We start from the raw sequence: 21,231 nt of genomic DNA, 5'->3' as shown, positions 1-21,231 counted from the left end.
GACAAAAACTTTACAAAAAAAAACACACCACCTTAGGTCAATATCATTGATGAATATAGATGCAAAAATACCCACCAAAATATTAGCAAAGTGAATTCAAAAATACATCGAAAGCTCACGATCAAGTGAGATTTATCCCAGGGATACAAAGATATCTGCAAATCAATCAATGGGATATACCACATTAACAAATTGAAGAATAAAAATCATTAATGAATTGAAAAATAAACATCATCTCAATAGATGCAGGAAAACCTTTTGACAAAATTCAACATACTTTTATGATACAAACTCTCAACAAAGTGGGTATAGAGGGAATAAACCTCCATATAATAAAGGCCACATATGACAAGCCCATAGCAAACATCATAATTGATGGTGAAAACCTGAGAGCATTTCCTCTAAGACCAGAAAAATAAGGCAAGGAAGTACACTCTTGCCACTTTCATTCAATACAGTACTGGGAATCCTAGTCACAGTACTCAGACAAAAAGAAATAAAAGAAATCCGGACTGGAAAGGAAGAAGTAAAACCACCACTGTTTGCAGGTGGCTTGACAGCTTGTCATACCATACCATGCCATTTTCTTAAGAAAATCTTTAGATGTCACCAAAAAGCTAATAAGTGAATTCAGTAAAATAGCAGGATACAAAATTAATACATAGAAATCTGTTGCTTCTCTATACACTAACACTGAGCTATCAGAAAGAGAAACTAAGAAAATTATCTCATTCACAATTGTACCAGAAGGAATAAAATACCGAGGAATGACTCTAACCAAGGAGGTATAAGACCTGTACTCAGAAAACTGCAATGAAAGAAACTGATAGAAGAAATTGAAGATGATATAGAGGGGAAAATATATCATGCTCACAGATTGGAAGAGTTAATATTGTTAAAGTGACTATACTGACACTGATCTATACTGACTATACTGATATACCAATGACTATATCTGTAGCTTTACAGATTCAATGCAATCCTTATCAAAATACCAGCATCATTTTTCACAGAACTAGAACAAATAATTCTAAAAATTGTGTGGAGACACTAAAGACCAAACAGCAGAACATAATCTTGAGAAAGAAAAACAGAGCTGGAGGTATCAGGCTCTATGACTTCAGACTATAGCTCAAAGCTACACTCACCAAAGCAGTATGGTCCTAACATGAAAACAGACACAGAGATCAATGGAACAGAATAGAGTAAAAAAATGAACTCAACTATAATGGTTGATTAATCGACAACAAAGGAGGCAAAAATACACAATGAGGAAGACAGTCTCTTCAATAAATGGTGCTGGGAAAACTCTTCAATTCAGTCATTCAGTCATGTCCGATTCTTTGTGACCCCATGAACTGCAGTATGCCAGGCCTCCCTGTCCATCACCAACTCCCAGAGTTTACCCAAGCTCATGTCCATTGAGTCGGTGATGCCACCCAACCATCTCATCCTCTGTTATCCCCTTCTCCTCCTGCCCTCAATCTTTCCCAGCATCAGGGTCTTTTCAAATGAGTCAGCTCTTCACATCAGGTGGCCAAAGTATTGGAGTTTCAGCTTCAGCATCAGTCCTTCCAATGAATATTCAGGACTGATCTCCTTTAGGATGGACTGGTTGGATCTGCTTGCAGTCCAAGGGACTCTCAAGAGTCTTCTCCACTACAGTTCAAAATAATCAATTCTTCAGTGCTCAGCTTTCTTTATAGTCCAACTCTCACATCCATACATGACCACTGGAAAAACCATAGCCTTGACTAGATGGACCTTTGTTGACAAAGTAATGTCTCTGCTTTTCAATATGCTGTCTAGTTTGGTCATAACTTTCCTTCCAAGGAGTAAGTGTCTTTTAATTTCATGGCTGCAAACACCATCTGCAGTGATTTTGGAGCCCCCCAAAATAAAGTCAGCCACTGTTTCCACAATTTCCCCATCTATTTGCCACGAAGTGATGGGACTGGATACCATGATCTTAGTTTCCTGAATGTTGAGCTTTAAGCCAACTTTTTCACTTTCCTCTTTCACTTTCATCAAGGGGCTCTTTAATTCTTCTTTACTTTCTGCCATAATGGTGGTGTCATCTGCATATCTGAGGTTATTGATATTTCTCCCGGCAATCTTAATTCCAGCTTGTGCTTCTTCCAGCCCAGCGTTTCTCATGATGTACTCTGCATATAAGTTAAATAAGCAGGGTGACGATATACAGCCTTGACGTACTCCTTTTCCTATTTGGAACCAGTCTGTTGTTCCACGTCCAGTTCTAACTGTTGCTTTATGACCTGCATACAGGTTTCTCAAGAGGCAGATCAGGAGGTCTGGTATTCCCATCTCTTTCAGAATTTTCCAGAGTTTATTGTGATCTACACAGTCAAAGGCTTTGGCATAGTTAATAAAGCAGAAATAGATGTTTTTCTGGAACTCTCTTGCTTTTTCGATGATCCAGCAGATGTTGGCAATTTGATCTCTGGTTCCTCTGCCTTTTCTAAAACCAGCTTGAACATCTGGAAGTTCACGGATCACATATTGCTGAAGCCTGGCTTGGAGAATTTTGAGCATTACTTTACTAGCGTGTGAGATGAATGCAATTGTGCGGTAGTTTGAGCATTCTTTGGCATTATCTTTCTTTGGGATTGGAATGAAAACTGACCTTTTCCAGTCCTGTGGCCACTGCTGAGTTTTCCAGATTTGCTGACGTATTGAGTGCAGCACTCAATATACTCACAGCATCATCTTTCAGGATTTGAAATAGCTCAAGTGGGGTTCCATCACCTCCACTCGCTTTGTTCGTAAGGAAAACTCTTCAGCTGCATGCAAAAGAATCCAACCAGACTACTTTCTAACACTGCATACAAAAATAAAATGGATTAAAGACTTACATGTAAACTTGAAACTAAAAGTCCTAGAAGAAAATGTAGGCAGTGCGTTCCTTTTAAGGAAGAGGAAACATTTGAGATGGACCTGCAGCACCGACAAGAATTTAACAAGAGGTACTAGAACGAGCGAAGCTAGAGGCAAGAAGGATAATGTGTATTTATGAAACATGAAATAACCCTGTGTACATTTTGTGTAGATTAGGAGTGAACAAATTAAAATTTTAACTAGGTTTACGTATTTGGAAATCTCAAAAAGTCAGAGAAACATTTTACTTAATTCACTAGACAATAAGGAGCCTTTGGAGATTTTTGAGAAGATTATCTTAGTAAAGATATTTAAGATACATTAGATGAAATATTAAGAACACAAACAGGAATTAAGAGGCCATTGCCCTTGTCTCTCTGGGTCTGACTTCCAGCAGCAATGTGCATGAGGGGAGTTTGGAGCTAACGAGCCATGACCAGGCCCACACCAAGACTGAGATTCCGTTCACAAGCGTCGGGGCTCGGGATCCTTGTTGATGACAAAGCCCCGGGTGGTGCTGCACATGCTGAAGCCTGAGCAGCTAAGCAGCAGGTGAGATCCTGGTCCTGAGTGTGGCGGAAGAAGTGGCTAAGAGGGCCCAGATGAGACAGGCGTGTTACCTGGACTGCGATACCTGAGTGCGGATGACTCGGTTCTGAGCCTCGCTTAATGGAAGCGTCCAAAACACTGCTGTTTCCTGGGCAACTGTGCTAATTGTCAGAATGGCCTCCTGAAGTTCACCGCAACACACGTGCCTCAACACACATGGTTTGGACTGGATCTAACTAGTAGGGACTAGACTGAGTGGCTTAGAGAGTCATCACTCCTTCTTTGTCTCCTAATTTCTTAAAAGCATGGTGGGGCTGCTGAGAGAAAACACATAAAAAAAGGGAGATGAGATAGAGTTGCTCCAGGTCAGGGCTATGAGCTCATTCATCTCCCAGCAGGGTCCGTGTTTGTGGACAGACTAGACGCAGGAGTGCGTGAGTTAGGAGGATGCATGATTGAGTTTTAATGAAGGTTTGTTTACAGGACTATAGTTCAAATAAATCAGGAAAAATATGGTCAGCGATGTCCTGGGGCAGGGAGGAGTCACTGCCCTCTCCAATGTCCTAGTGAAACTGAGCAGGACCCCATGGGGTCTCCCCAAAACAGGCTTTTCCCCCACCCCATGTCCTACACCTGTAAAAGAGCTTTAGCCTCCTAAGCTTTCACGCACTTCCAAAGAGTACATTTAATCAGAGAAGTGAGAAAATACAGAAGAAAGGGAAACAGTCAAACAAGTAAATACAGCAATAGCTTAGCCATTAAGCAAAGTCCAGGACATTTAATTCCTCCTCAAGGGCTATGGCAACCCACTCCAGTATTCTTGCCTGGAGAATCCCATGGACAGAGGAGCCTGGTGGGCTACAGTCCATGGGGTCACAAAAGAGTGAGACACGACTTAGCGACTAAACCAGGGCTATGGAGAATATCCTGAGCCATGTCCTGTGAGTTTTTCTGCAGATACTGAGAACCACCCCCCACACCAGGTGGAAGAAGGTAACTATATGCTGCCCACAGACCAGGTGGACCCCAGATCAGGTGGAACTAGAAGGCTGACCACGGTGACCCCCGATGACCTCAACGTTAACCGATAAGAAGAATGTCCACAAGCTGATCAGATACCCTGTAGCCCACATAACCTGTAGCCCACTCCTGTCTTTGAAAAACCCTTCCCTGAAAGCCTTGAGGGAGTTTGGGTCTTCTGAGCACTTGGACTCCTTGCTTGGCACCTGCAGTAAAGTAAAAGTGAAATTGAAGTCGCTCAGTCGTGTCCGACTCTTTGCGACCCCGTGGACTGCAGCCTACCAGGTTCCTCCGCCCATGGGATTTTCCAGGCAAGAGTGCTGGAGTGGATTGCCATTTCCTTCTCCAGGGAATATTCCCAACCCAGGAAACACTGCCCTTTTCTTCACCACGACCCTGGCGTCAGGAGACTGGCTTTACTGCGTGTGAGTGAGAGCATCCAAGTTTGGTTTAGTAACCCTAATAATAAAGATTCTTTTTTAAAGACTGCAAAATATGTTTCTCTGACTTTTCTACCAGTACTGGGAACAAAGGTGAGCCCAGGCCCAGACCCCCCCGTCTGCCCTGCGGGGTCTATGGCCCTAACCCCAGAAACACGGCCAGGGGCAGGACGGGTATCTCAGCTGAGACAGTCCTCATGAAAGGTCTGCTTGGTGTCTCTTTGAGGGAAACACACATTCTGAAGCCAGATTCTCCGCCTTCTCCTTGGGAAATTCAGCAAAGGATAACACGAAGCTCAGAAGAGAGACTGGGGGAAAAGACTGGTGCCACAGAGCAAGAAATGTGGTTGTGAATCAGCTCTGCGTGACCAGAATTTGCAAATACACCCACTCCACGGAACGTCTTGAGTGCTGCTAAGAATATGTCTGGTTAAACGATGTGTTAAATTCTGGAAAACAGCTATTTTCTAAGCCATTCTCCAGAGCAAAATTATTTAAAAGTAAAAAGCAATACGTGAACTGTGAACTTCCAGATGTTCAACCTGGTTTTAGAAAAGGCAGAGGAACCAGAGATCAAATTGCCAACATCTGCTGGATCATCGAAAAAGCAAGAGAGTTCCAGAAAAACCTCTATTTCTGCTTTATTGACTATGCCAAAGCCTTTGACTGTGTGGATCACAATAAACTCTGGAAAATTCTGAAAGAGATGGGAATACCAGACCACCTGACCTGCTTCTTGAGAAACCTGTATGCAGGTCAGGAAGCAGCAGTTAGAACTGGACATGGAACAACAGATTGGTTCCAAATAGGAAAAGGAGTACGTCAAGGCTATATATTGTCACCCTGCTTATTTAACTTATATGCAGAGTACATCATGAGAAACGCTGGGCTGGAGGAAGCACAGGCTAGAATCAAGATTGCCGGGAGAAATATCAATAACCTCAGATATGCAGATGACACCACCCTTATGGCAGAAAGTGAAGAGGAACTAAAGAGCCTCTTGATGAAAGTGAAAGAGGAGAGTGAAAAAGTTGGCTCAAAGCTCAACATTCAGGAAACTAAGATCATGGCATCCGGTCCCATCACTTCACGGCAAATAGTTGGGGAAACAGTGGAAACAGTGGCTGACTTTATTTTGGGGGGCTCTAAAATCACTGCAGATGGTGACTGCAGCCATAAAATTAAAAGACGCTTACTCCTTGGAAGAAAAGTTATGACCAACTTAGACAGCATATTAAAAACGCAGAGACAATACTTTGTCAACAAAGGTCCATCTAGTCAAGGCTATGGTTTTTCCAGTAGTCATGTATGGATGTGAGAGTTGGACTGTGAAGAAAGCTAAGTGCTGAAGAATTGATGCTTTTGAAACTGTGGTGTTGGAGAAGACTCTTGAGAGTCCTTTGGACTGCAAGGAGATCTAACCAGTCCATCCTAAAGGAAACAAGTCCTGAATATTCATTGGAGGGACTGATGTTGAAGCTGAAACTCCAATACTCTGGCCACCTGATGCAAAGAACTGACTCATTAGAAAAGACCCTGATGCTGGGAAAGATTGAAGGTGGGAGGAGAAGGGGATGACAGAAGATGAGATGGTTGGATGGCATCACCGACTCAATGGACATGAGCTTGGATAAACTCCGGGAGTTGGTGATGGACAGGGAGGCCTGGCATGCTGCGGTCCATGGGGTTGCAAAGAGTTGGATATGACTGAGCGACTGAATTGAACTGAACTGAATAATGCAACTATTAAACGTATAATTATTTTAATAACTACGGAACATTTATATAGCAGTAGCGGTGTCTTTAGTTTAATAGCTCCTGAAGTAATTCCTTCTGTGGAAAGAACCAGAGGCTGGTAATAAAGAATATGGCACATCTTTAAATTGACATCCATATGATATTACTTCTAATATGTTTGACTCGAGCTCTGTCACTTGGAAGATACATACACCTCATTTGAGTTTGATCAGCTGGTGTTTAGAAAGAAAAGACGCAACAGTATAAGAAAGCTTACCTAGAATGTAAGCGGTAAATGCACCCCAGGGCGTGAGTAGAAAATCAAATCAGCACTGGATAACAATCCATCGTGACTGTTTTTTCCCCAACAATGCAAGGATCATCTGATGTTATAAAACGTATTAATGCAATTTACAACCTCAGTAGGTTAAAGGAAACGATTTGGTTATCTCAAAGCAGAAAACATGTTGGTTAGAGTTTAACAGCAATTCTTGGTTAAAAGCAAGCCAAAACAAAACCTTTTATTTAAATAGAAACAGAAGGGCTTTCTTTAACCTAATGGAATGTATAAAACCACAATTTCCAGCAAAAATCATTCTTAAAAGTGCTGCCATCCTTAACTTTGTTCCTTTTTTTCCCCTGAATTTTTTCTCTGTTGCTGGTTTTTAATAATTTGCTATTCGTGTCCTGGTGTAGTTTTCTTCAGCTTCCCAGGCGGCTCAGTGCTAAAGAATCTGCCTACCAATGTAGGAGATGAAAGAGATGTGGGTTCAATCCTTGGTGTGGGAAGATCCCCTGGAGAAGGGCATGGCAACCCACTCCAGTCTTCTTGCCTGGAGAATTCCATGGACAGAGGAGCCTGGCAGGCCACAGTCCTTGGGGCTGCAAAGAGTCGGACACAACGGAGCACTTATGCACACACAAAGAATAAAGCCAAAGGACAGGGTGTGCGGTCAAGGTTGTCAAAGTGGACTGTACTCACAAGGTTGGTGAACATGTGGGGACTTGGGGAGAGCGTTACACCTGGCACAGACGTTTCTCAACCCTTCCCATTCCTTGCCCTACACAGCTCTCCCACCTGGCTCTTCCTTAGGTATAATCTTTATAAATCGCCCGCGATCGAGTGAGTAAAATGTTCCTCAGAGCTCTGTGGGCTGCTCTAGCAGACTAACCAAACCCGAGGAGGGGGTCACTGGAACCTTCATCTTCAGCCCAGAGGGGAGTGGTCAGAGTGCGGGTAAGAGCTCCAGTTGGCATCTGCAGTGGGATCTGGGGGCAGTCTTGTAGGACGGGGCCCTTCACCTGCGGGGTCTGGAGTGTGGGCTATCTTGCTGACTGGTCCATGGGCTTGGGGAGAGGTGTGTCCTGGCGTTAAGTGGAGTGTTGTGTACGAGCCAGTCAAACCCGGTCGGTTGGTTGCACAGTGCAGACCATCACTGACTGGTTTTACTCTGTCCCCTCAGTCACCTGCTCGAAGGGGCTGGGTGTTCAGCCCCAGCTCGAATCGTAGGTCTGTTCTCTCTCCTCTCGGCTCATCAGCTTTGCTTCTTGTGCTTGGAAGCTCTGACATTGGGTGTGTACACATCTGGGGAGAAGCAGGAAGACATGAGGCCTTCCCCGGTGGCTCAGACAGTAAACACTCTGCCTGCAACGTGGGAGACCCGGGTTCGATCCCTGGCCTGCAAAGATGCCCTGGAGAAGGGAATGGCCACCCACTCCAGTGTTCTTGGAGAATCCCATGGACAGAGGAGCCTGGAGAGGTGGCAAAGAGTTGGACACGACTGAGCAACTAACATTTTGAGAAATACCAGGGGGAGATGGGGTCACACCATCTTGTCCAGATTGAAAGTCTGGCCACCATGGTCTTTTGGGAAAGTTTCCTATTAAACTCTGCCAGAGTTGGCTCTGCTTGCTTTCAATTGACTATGTTTTTCTTGTTTTTTTAATTAATTTTTAGTTGATCTACACTGTTGTGTTAGTTCCTGCTGTACAGCAAAGTGAAGCAGTTATACATGTGCATATATCCTCTCTCTTTAAGATTCTTTTCCCATACAGGCAATTGTACTGAGTAGAGCTCCCTGTGCTGCACAGTAGGTCCTTATTAGTTATCTATTTTATATATAGTAGTGCGGCTGCGTCAGTCCCAGCCTCCCAGTTTATCCCTCCCCTCTCCCCCTGGTAACTATGTTTGTTTTTTTTACATCTGTGACTCTATTTCTATCTTGTAAATAAGTTCATTTGCACCATATTTTTTTAGATTCCACAAATAAGCGATATCATATGATTTTGTCTTTTGCTGTCTGACTTCACTTTGTATGATCATCTCTAGTTCTGTCCATGTTGCTGTAAATGGCATTAATTCGTTATTTTTTATGGCTGAATAATATCCCACTGTATGTATGTACCACATTTTATTCTTTAAACAAAGCCTTTTATTTTGTACTGGGGGATAGCCGATTAACAGCACTGATATGGTCTCAGGTGAACAGCGAAGGGACTCAGCCGTACATATACAAGTATCCATTCTCCCCCAAACTCCCCTCCCATCCGGGCTGCCACATAACACCGAGCGGAGTTCCCTGTGCTATACAGTAGGTCCTTGTTGGTTATCCATTTTAAATAGAGCAGTGTGCGTACCACAGCTTCTTTATCCATTCGATTGTCGATGGTCACTTGGACTACTGTGTTGCTGGCAGGAGGTACCCACTAGGGAGCTGTCACACCATCTTGGGCTGGCCCAGACGTCTGGGGAGATGGAGGCCCCACTGGGTGGTGGTGATGGTGGAGAAGGTGGGGTCACAGGATGGGGGTGCCGGGGCAGCCATGCTGGCCGCTGGTGGTCACCGAGCACTTCCTGTGCGGACGCTGCTCCGGGAGCAGGATGGCTGATTTCTCCCTCCATCCTCACTGGGGCCCACGGGGTCGCCCCTTCTGCGTGCCCCATTTTACAGGTAGGGGACAGATGAGGAGCAGTGACAGCGGGACATCGAGCAGGCTGGCCTGCAGCCCCTGCCAGCACCTGGCCGGGATGGCCGCTGCTCTGGGTGGTCACAGAAAGGTGCTTCCGTCCTTCCCACTGCTTGGGGGCTGGGTCTTGGCCTTCCTCCTCTTTTCCTGCCTGGGAGCTTTCCCTCTGGAGGGGTTTGGTGTCAGCTGAGAGCTGGGGTGTGGAGCCGAATGGCCTGGGGCCTGGTCCAGCCCTGAGCTGGACCGTCCAACTCCGTCCTCCTGCCTCTTACAGAGAGAAAGAAGCATCCTCAGTACCATGCAGGGGCTTAGGAAGCCGAAACGGCAGAACGTTTCTTGCTCCCCTTTCTCTCTTGGGGCATGGATCAGCCCGGCCATGGCTCCCGTGGGGAGGGGGCCCTGAGCTCCAAGAGGGCGGGGACAGCGGCCCTGCCTCTTTGATGCTGTCCCTGTGGATGCGCCCACAGAGCAGGCCGCGGCTCCTCCCCGCCCTGGAGCTCCAACACCCCCATCTCTGGGGAGGGCAGGAGGGGCCAAGAAATCTATTTTGTTAAGAAACATAAATGAAAATGTATGATTTCCAGGGTGAACAGCCCTACCAGCAAATAAGGTTTCCGCAGCCCTGCGATAGTAGAGGTGGGTGAAGTAAAGGGAAATTGCATCCGACAGCCCCCGGAACAGAGGAGGCTGCGCCGGGGGCGAGGGGCGGGCAGACATCACCCTTCCCGGTCAGTCCTGCCGTCACCCTCTGAGCCGTCCCTGCCTCCACCTTCTGCCCGTCATCCAGGAAAGACTCAGAAGGGAGAGCACAGGCTTACACCTTTATTGCTGAAGGAGAAGCGGCCCTGAGCAGGAGACCCCAGGAGGGGCCTGGAGGGGCCTGGGTCCCAGGAGAGGTGACCTCGGTCCCGGTCCCTCCTGGTCCCCTGATGGGGGAGGAGAGGGTGACGTCGTCTGTCCCCAGAGGACCCAAGGCTCTCGGGCCCTGAAATGGACATGGGGCTCCCCTGTGATTCCTGGGGCACCTGCCAGACCCTTGCCAGCCTCTCTGTGGCTGGGGGTTCAGGACAGCCCCTCCTTGGGAGAAGGACCCCCCTAGCCTCCCCATTAGGTGCCCACTTCCTGGGCCTCCACCTTGGCCCTTAGGTCTGCCAGGAAGGAGGTGGAGGAGGTCAGCATGTAAGTGAGGCCAGGACACAGGTCACCCCACAACAGCAGGCATGCGGCCAGCCGGCTCTGCAGTTGCCAGGAGGGACCCCAGCTTCCAGCCATTCCCAAGGTGGGATCCCGGGCCTAATGGGGGGTCCTGGGCCCCACCAAGACCCCCTACCCCATGTGTGTGCCCAGGATGTGGGGCAGGGCAGGCAGCTTACCCCAGAGGTGCCGGCAGGGGCTCACCTAGATGTGGCACTGCTCTGTGGGGGAGGGAGAGCCGTGGGGGGGCGTCAGGATGGGACTGGACACCCCAGGACAGAGGGAGCTGGGGAGCGGGCCCCCACAGGTTGCTGCACCCCAACCCCTCCTCCCGGGAGGCCTGGGGAAGGAAGAGGGGTGGCCGAGCTCACCCGCCCCCTGGCGCAGGTCCAGGACCATCTGCACATGCTCCAGCAGCGACGCCAGGGCCCTGGCGAATTTCTCCATGGCCTCATCATCCATCTCGGGTCCTGGCCGTGGGGCAGGGCGTCAGGCCCTGAAGCAGCCCCAGCCCCGAAAGCCCAGAGACCCTGAGGGCTCCACCCGGGCGCGAGCCCAGGAAGGAGGCACCAGTGTGCTGGGGCTCGAGGAGCTTGGTCCTGCCTCGCCTCCCAGGGTGGTCTGCAAGCCTCGGGCCCCTGCCCGACCCCCTCAGCCCCGTTCCTCTCCGCTTCCTCCCTGGGGCGGTGCAGGGGTGTCTGCACGGTCACGGGAGGAAAGGCTCCCCCTGCCCCACTAGCCTGGTCTCCCCCCCCCACCCCTAGTGGGTTGACAGGACCAGGAGCCGCGACTGCCCGGTGCTCACGGCCCCCCTGGGAGCAGGGGCAGCATCATGGCTATATTTCCTTCAGCCAGAAGGTCGCCCTTTAAAGTTGCTTTCATATCTGAAAGTGTTCTGAAGTCATTAAAAATCTCCTCCTAGAAGACTCCTGGATTAATATTAGCCAGTTCTGCCCACTGGGCAGCGAGGCCCCTCCTGGGGAGAGACCACTGAGCCTTCTGCCTCAGCCCGCTCGCCCGTCCCAGACCTTGTCCCAAGCACTCTGCCCCCTACGTGTCACATACATCTGACCACCAGTGTCTGGCGCCAAGGCTGGGACCTTGGCTTGCGTGTCCCGTGGGGGCCAGTGAGGCAGACCCCTCCCCTTCCTGCCGCCAGGGGCCGTGAAGTTTGGGCATCTCGAGTGCCCCTTATTAACAGTTGCACCAAGGGTGCCGACTCGGTGAGGCGCAGCTCCTCTGGACACGCTCTGCAGGGTCCCCACGTACCCAGACACTGGCACATCACGCTGCCCTCATCGGTGGGCATCGGCCCTCCATGCAGAAGATCGTGTAGCTGCTGTAGTCTGTGTCTGGCACAGAAATCTTCCTTTCCCCGTGATCTGGAAAAGGGGCCGGAGTGGAGCCTGAAATCTCTTCTGATTCCCTCCACCACAACTGTTGGGGGGCCCCGAGCATCGCCTGGGAGTGCTGTTTCCCACGGCAGCCACTGGGCAGGCAGTATCCTCTCCGGACACCCAGTGAATGCCCTCTCTACCAGGTGCGGAAAGCCCACCCCTGGCTGCACTAGTCTGATGGACCCCCAGCCAGGACACTTTCGACAGCATCATCCAGCTGAGACCACCCCCTCCCACACTTGGGCTGAGACTGGCGACAGCTCTGACACGTTGATGCTACGGCAAAGCCGCTCTGTGTGCCCACCGCCTGCTTGGGCAGACTCTGCTTCCCGTGTCCTGCACGTGGCGTCCATTCAGTCAGTTATTCCTCCAAACCCCCAGGCACTAAATCGCAGGTGGGCCCCCTCCCTGGAGGTAGGTGCCCAGGTCCCTGAGCAATCAACAAATAATTCAGGATGGAACTTGAGTCCGGAGTGATACATGGACTGCAAAGAGTGGAAGACAGAAGGGAGAGTATTTCAAGAAGAAGGGTGGCGATGGCTCTGTCTTTCAGAGGTGGGGGGACCTGGGGGAGCGTGGGGAGACCCTGCATCCTTGGGGTCCTCATTCCCTGCTTAATTGGGAGCAGGACGATGGTAAGTCCAGACACCTTCCCAGGCAGACCCGAGGTCCTGCAGGTGAGGAGCAGGGGATCCCCACCACACCCACTGCCTTTCAGAAAGAGGATGGGGGAGCCTTCCCTGGTGGCTCAGTGGCAAAGAATCCACCTGCCAATGCAGGAGACACGGGTTCGATCCCTGGTCTGTGAAGATCCCACAGGCTGCAGAGCAACTAAGCCCGGCACTGTAACTACTAAGCTGCGCTCTAGAGCCCAAGAGCTGCAACTACCGAGCCCACGGGCTGCGACGACGGCAGCTGCGTGCCCAGAGCCCGTGCTCTGCAACGAGAGAAGCCCCGGCACCGCAACTGGAGAGTAGCCCCGGCTCACCGCAACTAGAGAAAAGCCCGTGCCACGAGGAAGACCTGGTGTGCCCCCAAATAAATAAATAAATTAAATGAAATATATATGAAAACGAGGCCGTGACAAGCAGCAGAGGCGAGAGGCCCTGTGGATCGGAGAGAGGGCGGCTGGGCCCTGGCATGGGGGCTGGATCTGGGGGCACAGGGTGTGTCCCAGGGAGGCTGCCAGGGCTGGGGTCGGGGGGCAAGGCCTGGAATGTTCCAGAAGCAGGTTCCAGATCGGAGAGGCAAATGCACAGTGCGCCCGCCCACCGGTCTGCTTTGTTTTGGAGATTTTTAAGGAGCCGCAGGCCAGTTAGTGAACAGGGAGCTGGTCATGTGTCTGTCCACCGAACCCACCCCGCGGTGCACAGGATGCCTGCCCCCTGCCCTCCACCTTCGCCAAGCAGGCAGTGCCAACAGGGCAGGAGGGCGTGGGGGCCTCAGGCCTCGTCACCCCAAGAATGACCTCCGTGCGGGCAGGAAGCAGGGCCTGGCGTGCAGCCCTAGGCCACAGACTCGAGCCGACTCCTGCTGCCAGGACGGTGAGCACCTCAGAGTGTTGGGCGGGGCCCTGTGTGGACCGCGGCTGCCCCGAGGGCACGCGGGGCCCGGGCTGGGCCACTCACAGTTGACCGTGAAGACAGCAGGGTCCTCCGTCTTCTGGGCCATGAGGGTCTTCTCCACACACTCGTGGTTTTTCCTGAAAAGCCAGGTGGTTGCGGGGGAAGGGGTTATTCATGAGCCCTGCAGAGGGACAGGAGCTGGGCTCCGAGAAGTGTCCACAGGGCAGGCGGGCACCTGGGCTGGCCCTCCATGGACCCCAGCAGGCGACCCAGGAGATGGACAGCCGGGCAGGCAGAGCTGACCGGAACCCAGCAGGCCAGTGGCCTGAGGCCCAGGGCACAGGTCATCTCAACACTAACCCCGTCCGCATGGGGCTTGGACACAGCGCCTCCGAGGATGCTGGGCTCCTGAGGGCTCAGAATTCCTCAAGTCTCCGCCCGCCTTCTCTGGGACAGACAGGACTCCTGGCAGCAGCTGCCCAGGCCCGATGCCCAGCATCCTGCACACAGGTCTCTCCCCACACCGACCCCAGGGCCACTCCGTGTGATGGGCTTTTTGCCCCACAGCCCTGGGCTGGGCTCCGAGGGGACAGGGACCTCTGAGCCCCGTTCCCCGTCCCTGGGGCCTTGGTCCCACCTACACCCCACCCCCGGGGGAGTCCACAGCCCTGGGGACGGGGAGTTCCACGTTGGTGGGGAGAACACCCACCGTTTCTGCAGCAGGATCTCCAGGTCGCCCTCGGGGGTGGGCTTCAGCTCCTCCACGTACGCTCTCAGGGGGCCGCTCTCGGCGTCCAAGAGGAGCATGTTGCTGGCCGCCATGGCCACCGTGTGCCACATCCCCGCCACCTGGGGAGGGACCTTGAGCTGCATTCCGGGGGCGGGAAGGGGGCCCCAACCCCACAGTGGGCCCTCTGTCCCACCCCAGCCGGGCCTGGCTGTCTCCTACATGGCCAGGGTTCTCAGGAAGTATGATACACGCGGGTTCCGGGTGCACTTGGGGACCACCTGCTGTGCGCGGACACGTGGGTGGGAGGGGGGAGGTTCTTGAATATTTGGAACAACCCCTGTCTTTGCCTGCCCCCCTACCCCCTCACTGTCCTAAGTCAGCCCCCATTCAGGGTGTGGACCCTCTGAGGACGAGTCCATCCTGGGATGGAGGGGGAAACGGGAGAGTCTGGGGACCAGGTGGCTGGAGACAAGTCCTTCCAAAGTCTGCGGGACCAGGTGGCGCCCCCAGGACCAGCCTCCTCTGGTCCCGCGTTAGACTTCTGCAGTCCAGGCTTTCCTGTCCCCTCTCAGCCCCGGACCCCAGCCCCTGGCGCCCACCCTCCACCCCAGACCCCACACCTTTCTAATGTCCAGGTCTCCTGCCATCTGGGGGATGTAGGCAGCCTGGATGCCACAGGCCAGGGCCAGGCCCAGGGCGAGCAGGAAGCACTTCATGGCTGCCGCCAGGGTCACACTTCTAAGCTCAGGAGAGACGGGAAGTCCGAAGCAGCGGGCTTGGGGGCTTATATAGGAGGAGGGCCGGCTGGCCAACCCGGGCTGGGCCGCCCACCCCCGCCTCGTGGTGCCCCGAATCACCCATGACTCATCCTTGGGGCCACAAGGGCACTATCTTCCAGGACAGCACAAGGCCCTCCCTCTGGACCGTGTCATTGCCTTCCGTCCGAGGCCAAGCAGGTAGGCCCCCCGTGTCCTGGGCCCCGACAGTTCCTGACAGGCCCTAGTCGGGGAGGGTCTGGGCTTTGGGTCCAGGCTGGCTGCCAGCATTGGAAACACTTCCTGGGTCAGGTTCTTGGACTGTGATGGGCAGGTGAGAGCCAGCACCGAGGACAGGGTGTCCTGGAGGGCGGATCCGTGGGTCAGCCAGCGACCAGAGAGCCCCGTGCCCGCCAGGACCCAGGGACATGGCCAGGGAGTGGCCGTCTGCGTGCACAAAGGGCTCGGGTCACTGCACTCCTCACGGGTCCCCTGTGTGAGCTGTCCCCGTGGGTGTGTGCCTGGTTCACACAGCTGCCTGAGTGTGCACGGCCTGGCCATGCGTGCTCTGTGAGCGGGTGGCCCAAGTGACCCCCCCACACACACATCTTGCTCCCAGTCATCATCCGTGGGAAAGGCCAACATCCTGTTCGAGGTTCAAGTGGTCCAGGGGCACATTCCAGGGGGCAGTGCCAGCTCCCGTGGTCAGAACACACAGGGTGCCCAGATGGCTCTGGCCCAACCCCCACACTGGAACCTTGTCCCCTTCCGGTGCCACCCTCTCAGGCTGGCTCTAAGTGACTGCAGCGTGGGCAGCCGCCTCCTTCGCCCCCACCCCCAGCCCATCCGGGACCTAGGCCTGCTTCCATCTCTTCTGCAGTGGTGGCACCTTGCACGGTCTCGAGCCCCCTATTTGAGCAGGGCCTGCTTCAGGAAATGCTGGAGCAGGGGGCCCACTGCCCCTAAATGAGAGCATGTCCCAGAGATGAGAAGCAGAGACAGGCAGGCAAGGCTGCCGGAAGATTTATGCAGGGAGGCAGGCATGGGGGACGCGTGGGGGCAGGAGAAGAGACTGGAGGGGGCTGGCACCCCAGGGGATGCAGACAGGCTGGGCTCCCTGGGCACAGAGCGGGGCATGGGGTGGACCTGCTGAAGTGCAGGGGAGGGGGCTGAGGACCCAGGAGTCCAAGTCCCCAGGTGGAGCAGCTCGCTGAGGCTGAAAGCTGCCCCCCTGAACCCCTACACCTGGGCTCCTGGAGCTACGCGGGGAGGGGCCTTTGGGACCACAGTCCAAACGCAAGAGATGGGGGCGTGAGGGTGGAAGCAGACCAGGGGCCTCCGCCCTACAGGTGCCTCCAGGAGCCGAGAGGAGCTGGGCCCAGATTCTCCGCCAGAGCCTCCGAAGGTCCTGCATGTCCCACACGTGGTCGTCAGACTCCCAGCCCCCGGACTAAGAGGCAGAGTGTGCTGTCTGAGGCACTGGTCCAAGGCAGTCTGCTCCTGCAGCCCTGGGAGCTTTCTGGTGGTGGGTTAAAACAACACACATGTTCTTACAGCCTGGATGGATGAATGATGAGTGGGTGGATGGATAGAGAGGCTGATGGAAGGATCGATGGACAGACACAGGGATAGATGGAGAGATGAGTGAATGGAGAATGGGTGGGCGGATGGATGGATGGATAGAGAGGCTGACGGAGGGATGGGTGGGTGGATGAATGGATGAGTGGATGTGTGAGTGGATGGATGGATAGAGAGGCTGACGGAAGGATGGATGGACAGGCAGATGGACAGATGGAGAGATGCGTGAATGGAGGATGGGTGGTTGCATGGGTGTGAGGACGGATGGATAGATGGATGGATCAGTGGATGGATGAGTCTGTAGGTGGGTGGATGGAGGGAGGGTGGGAGGGACAGTGTGAGTGGGTGATTGGATGGGAGGCAGGTGGATGGATAGATGCATGGGTGTGTGGATGGCTTGCTTAACTCATATCGGATGGGCCATTTGGCTTCTCTGTCTCATGATCCCTCTGACTTTCAAGGTGCTTTCATGCCCAATGTCACTTCTGCCTCCCACACAGGCAGCAGGAACGAGACGCACAGTGCCAAGGACCTGACCTCGATACACCGTTGTTAGTGACCAAGGCTGGCCTTGAGCCAGGTCAGCCAGAAGCTGGCTCGGAGACGCAGCATCACTTCCTCCTTCCAGGGACCCCTAAGGCCTGGTGCGGGGCCATCCTCCTGAGCCCAGGGTGGGCCCCAGGCCTGCCAGATTCTGCAGACCCCCAGGCCATTTCTCACAATGGTCCTTGTGTCTCTCTGGCTCAATTTTTGGCTCCATCTGGAATTTGTCAAAAACCCTGAGTGAAGGCAGAGTGGTAGCTGAGTCTCCTAGTCAACTGAGGCAGGAAAGAAAGAGCCGCAGCTCCCCGGGCTGTGGGCGGTGGTTACGGCTTTGAGGTGGTGCCAATATATATTCACACACACTCAAAAAGTGGGACTCGGAGTCCTGAACACGCGCCGTGTCGTCCCTCAGCATCCCTACCCCACCAGATGGACTCGATACACACAACGAGCCCGGCAAAGGGACACTTTCTGCCCCTGCAACTCATGTTTTAGGGTGATCAACATCGGCGCCTCCTCCTTCACGAGTCAGACTATTCTACTGTTCCTTTTACTACAGGAAGGTGAAGATCGCAGCGCAACTCTTGAGTTAAAGAGAAAATGGAAGAATATGAGAAAATCCAAAGGAGAGCACAGCCCATCAGAACCTGAGGGACCCCTTTAAAGCAGTGCTCCAGGAGAACTTGTCCTAAAAATAATCTTAATAGACAAGAAGAATGAAAAGGAATTAATTAGCCATACTGCTGAAAAATTGGGGGTAAACACAAAATAGACACAAGAGAGTAAGGAAGGAGCTGCTGCTGCTGCTGCCAAGTCGCTTCAGTCGTGTCCGACTCTGTGCGACCCCATAGACGGCAGCCCACCAGGCTCCCCCGTCCCTGGGATTCTCCAGGCAAGAACACTGGGGTGGGTTGCCACTCCCTTCTCCAATGCATGAAAGTGGAAGGAGAGGCAAATATAAAAGCGGAAGCTACTGAATTAGAAAATCGAAGGATGAGGGCTTCCCTGGTGGTCCAGTGGTTAAGAATCCGCCTGCCAGTGCAGGGGACACAGGTTCCATCCCTGGTCTGGGAAGATTCCACAGGTCAAGGGGTAACGAAGCCTGGGGGCCACAACGACTGAACCCCACGAGCCAAGAGCCCAGGCTCCGCAAAGAAGAGCAGCCCCCACACCCCGTAACTAGAGAGAGCCGGCGTGCAGCCACAGAGACACGTCACAGCCGTGAATAAACAATAAGCCGGACAGAAGCGTGCTGTACCTCACCAAGTGGTAATTCTTCAAAACTATCCATGAAATAGATGTACCTTTAGGTAGCAATCTTAAAAAGGAGAAAAACACATAAAATAATAAATGCTATTGTGAAAGTGACCACAAAAGGAGAAGAAACTGAAAAACCATTAGAAAGAAAAGGTTTGCTTAACTCCATGGGGGAAGATGAAAATGTCCATCAAGCAGGTAATTTTCTAGAAAAATGCAAATTACTCAACCTGACAGTGAAAAAACTACATTAATGGACTAATTTTCAAGAAAATCTAGAAAAAAAGTTATTAAAGAGTTATTCTCCCCCCCCCCCCAAAAAAAACACCAGTTCTGGACAGTTTTACAGGCAAAATTTAGCACAACTTTAAGGAGCAGTTGGCAGAAAGTGAAGAGGAACTCAAAAGCCTCTTGATGAAAGTGAAAGTGGAGAGTGAAAAAGTTGGCTTAAAGCTCAACATTCAGGAAACTAAGATCATGGCATCTGGTCCCATTACTTCATGGGAAATCAGATCACATCAGATCAGATCAGTCGCTCAGTCGTGTCCGACTCTTTGCGACCCCATGAATCGCAGCACGCCAGGCTTCCCTGTCCATCACCAACTCCCAGAGTTCACCCAGACTCACATCCATCGAGTCCGTGATGCCATCCAGCCATCTCATCCTCTGTCGGCCCCTTCTCCTCCTGCCCCCAATCCCTCCCAGCATCAGAGTCTTTTCCAATGAGTCAACTCTTCGCATGAGGTGGCCAAAGTACTGGAGTTTCAGCTTCAGCATCATTCCTTCCAAAGAAATCCCAGGGCTGATCTCCTTCAGAATGGACTGGTTGGATCTCCTTGTAGTCCAAGGGACTCTCAAGAGTCTTCTCCAACACCACAGTTCAAAAGCATCAATTTTTCAGTGCTCAGCTTTCTTCACAGTCCAACTCTCACATCCATACATGACCACTGGAAAAACCATAGCCTTGACTAGAACGAACTTTTGTTGGCCAAGTAATGTCTCTGCTTTTGAATATGCTATCTAGGTTGGTCATAACTTTCCTTCCAAGGAGTAAGCGTCTTTTAATTTCATGCCTGCAGTCACCATCTGCAGTGATTTTGGGGCCCCAAAAAATAAAGTCTGACACTGTTTCCACTGTTTCCCCATCTATTTCCCATGACGTGGTGGGACCGGATGCCATGATCTTCGTTTTCTGAATGTTGAGCTTTAAGCCAACTTTTTCACTCTCCACTTTCACTTTCATCAAGAGGCTTTTTAGTTCCTCTTCACTTTCTGCCATAAGGGTGGTGTCATCTGCATAGCTGAGGTTATTGATATTTCTCCCGGCAATCTTGATTCCAGCTTGTGTTTCTTACAGTCCAGCGTTTCTCATGATGTACTCTGCATATAAGTTAAATAAGCAGGGCAACAATATACAGCCTTGACGTACTCCTTTTCCTATTTGGAACCAGTCTGTTGTTCCATGTCCAGTTCTAACTGTTGCTTCCTCACCTGCATACAGATTTCTCAAAAGGCAGATCAGGTGGTCTGGTATTCCCATCTCTTTCAGAATTTTCCACAGTTTATTGTGATCCACACGGTCAAAGGCTTTGGCATAGTCAATAAAGCAGAAACAAATGTTTTTCTGGAACTCTCTTGCTTTTTCCATGATCCAGCAGATGTTGGCAATTTGATCTCTGGTTCCTCTGCCTTTTCTAAAACCAGCTTGAACATCAGGAAGTTCACGGTTCACATATTGCTGAAGCCTGGCTTGGAGAATTTTGAGCATTACTTTACTAGCGTGTGAGATGAATGCAATTGTGTGGTAGTTTCATGGGAAATAGATGGGGAAATAGTGGAAACAGTGTCAGACTTTATTTTTGGGGGCTCCAAAATCACTGCAGATGGTGACTGCAGCCATGAAATTAAAAGACATTTACTCTTTGGAAGAAAAGTTATGACCAACCTAGATGGCATATTGAAAAGCAGAGACATTACTTGGCCAACAAAGGTTCGTTCTAGTCAAGGCTGTGGTTTTTCCTGTGGTCATGTATGGATGTGAGAGTTGGACTGTGAAGAAAGCTGAGCACTGAAAAATTGATGCTTTTGAACTGTGGTGTTGGAGAAGACTCTTGAGAGTCCCTTGGACTGCAAGGAGATCCAACCAGTCCATTCTGAAGGAGATCAGCCCTGGGATTTCTTTGGAGGGAATGATGCTGAAGCTGAAACTCCAGTACTTTGGCCAGCTCATGCGAAGAGTTAACTCATTGGAAAAGACTCTGATGCTGGGAGGGACTGGGGGCAAGAGGAGAAGGGGACAACAGAGGATGAGATGGCTGGATGGCATCACTGACTTGATGGACGTGAGTCTGAGTGAACTCCGGGAGTTGGTGATGGACAGGGAGGCCTGGCGTGCTGCGACCCATGGGGTTGCAAGGAGTCTGATAACCAGTAACAGTCTGATAAAAGAAGACTAATTAGGATGAACAGATGTTAAAATTAGCCAAAAAAGCGTGACGTGTGCGTGCCAAGACGCTCAGTCATGTCCAGCTCTCTGCGACCCTATGGCTTGCTGCCTCTGTTTTCTATTGTAGTCTCCCATTTTATTTTATTATTTTATTTTTG

At 51.5% G+C, this 21,231-nt stretch overlaps 1 protein-coding gene across 1 annotated transcript; it reads right to left on the bottom strand.

Moving 5' to 3' along the window:
• Nucleotides 1–13,063: 13,063 nt before the first annotated feature.
• LOC139185964 (beta-lactoglobulin-2-like) lies at nucleotides 13,064–15,210 on the bottom strand. The gene is made up of 4 exons (XM_070799844.1): nucleotides 15,115–15,210; nucleotides 14,474–14,613; nucleotides 13,752–13,901; nucleotides 13,064–13,136 (listed from the first exon to the last, which is right to left on the bottom strand). Exons 1-4 carry the CDS (start codon nucleotides 15,208–15,210, stop codon nucleotides 13,064–13,066), a joined length of 459 nt encoding a protein of 152 aa, XP_070655945.1.
• Between the last annotated feature and the right edge of the window lie 6,021 nt (nucleotides 15,211–21,231).

Source organism: Bos indicus, chromosome 11 (assembly GCF_029378745.1).
Source record: "Bos indicus isolate NIAB-ARS_2022 breed Sahiwal x Tharparkar chromosome 11, NIAB-ARS_B.indTharparkar_mat_pri_1.0, whole genome shotgun sequence".
NCBI lineage: Eukaryota > Metazoa > Chordata > Mammalia > Artiodactyla > Bovidae > Bos > Bos indicus.
Note: the sequence above shows the minus strand (reverse complement) of the source record. Positions and strands in the feature narration are given on the sequence as shown.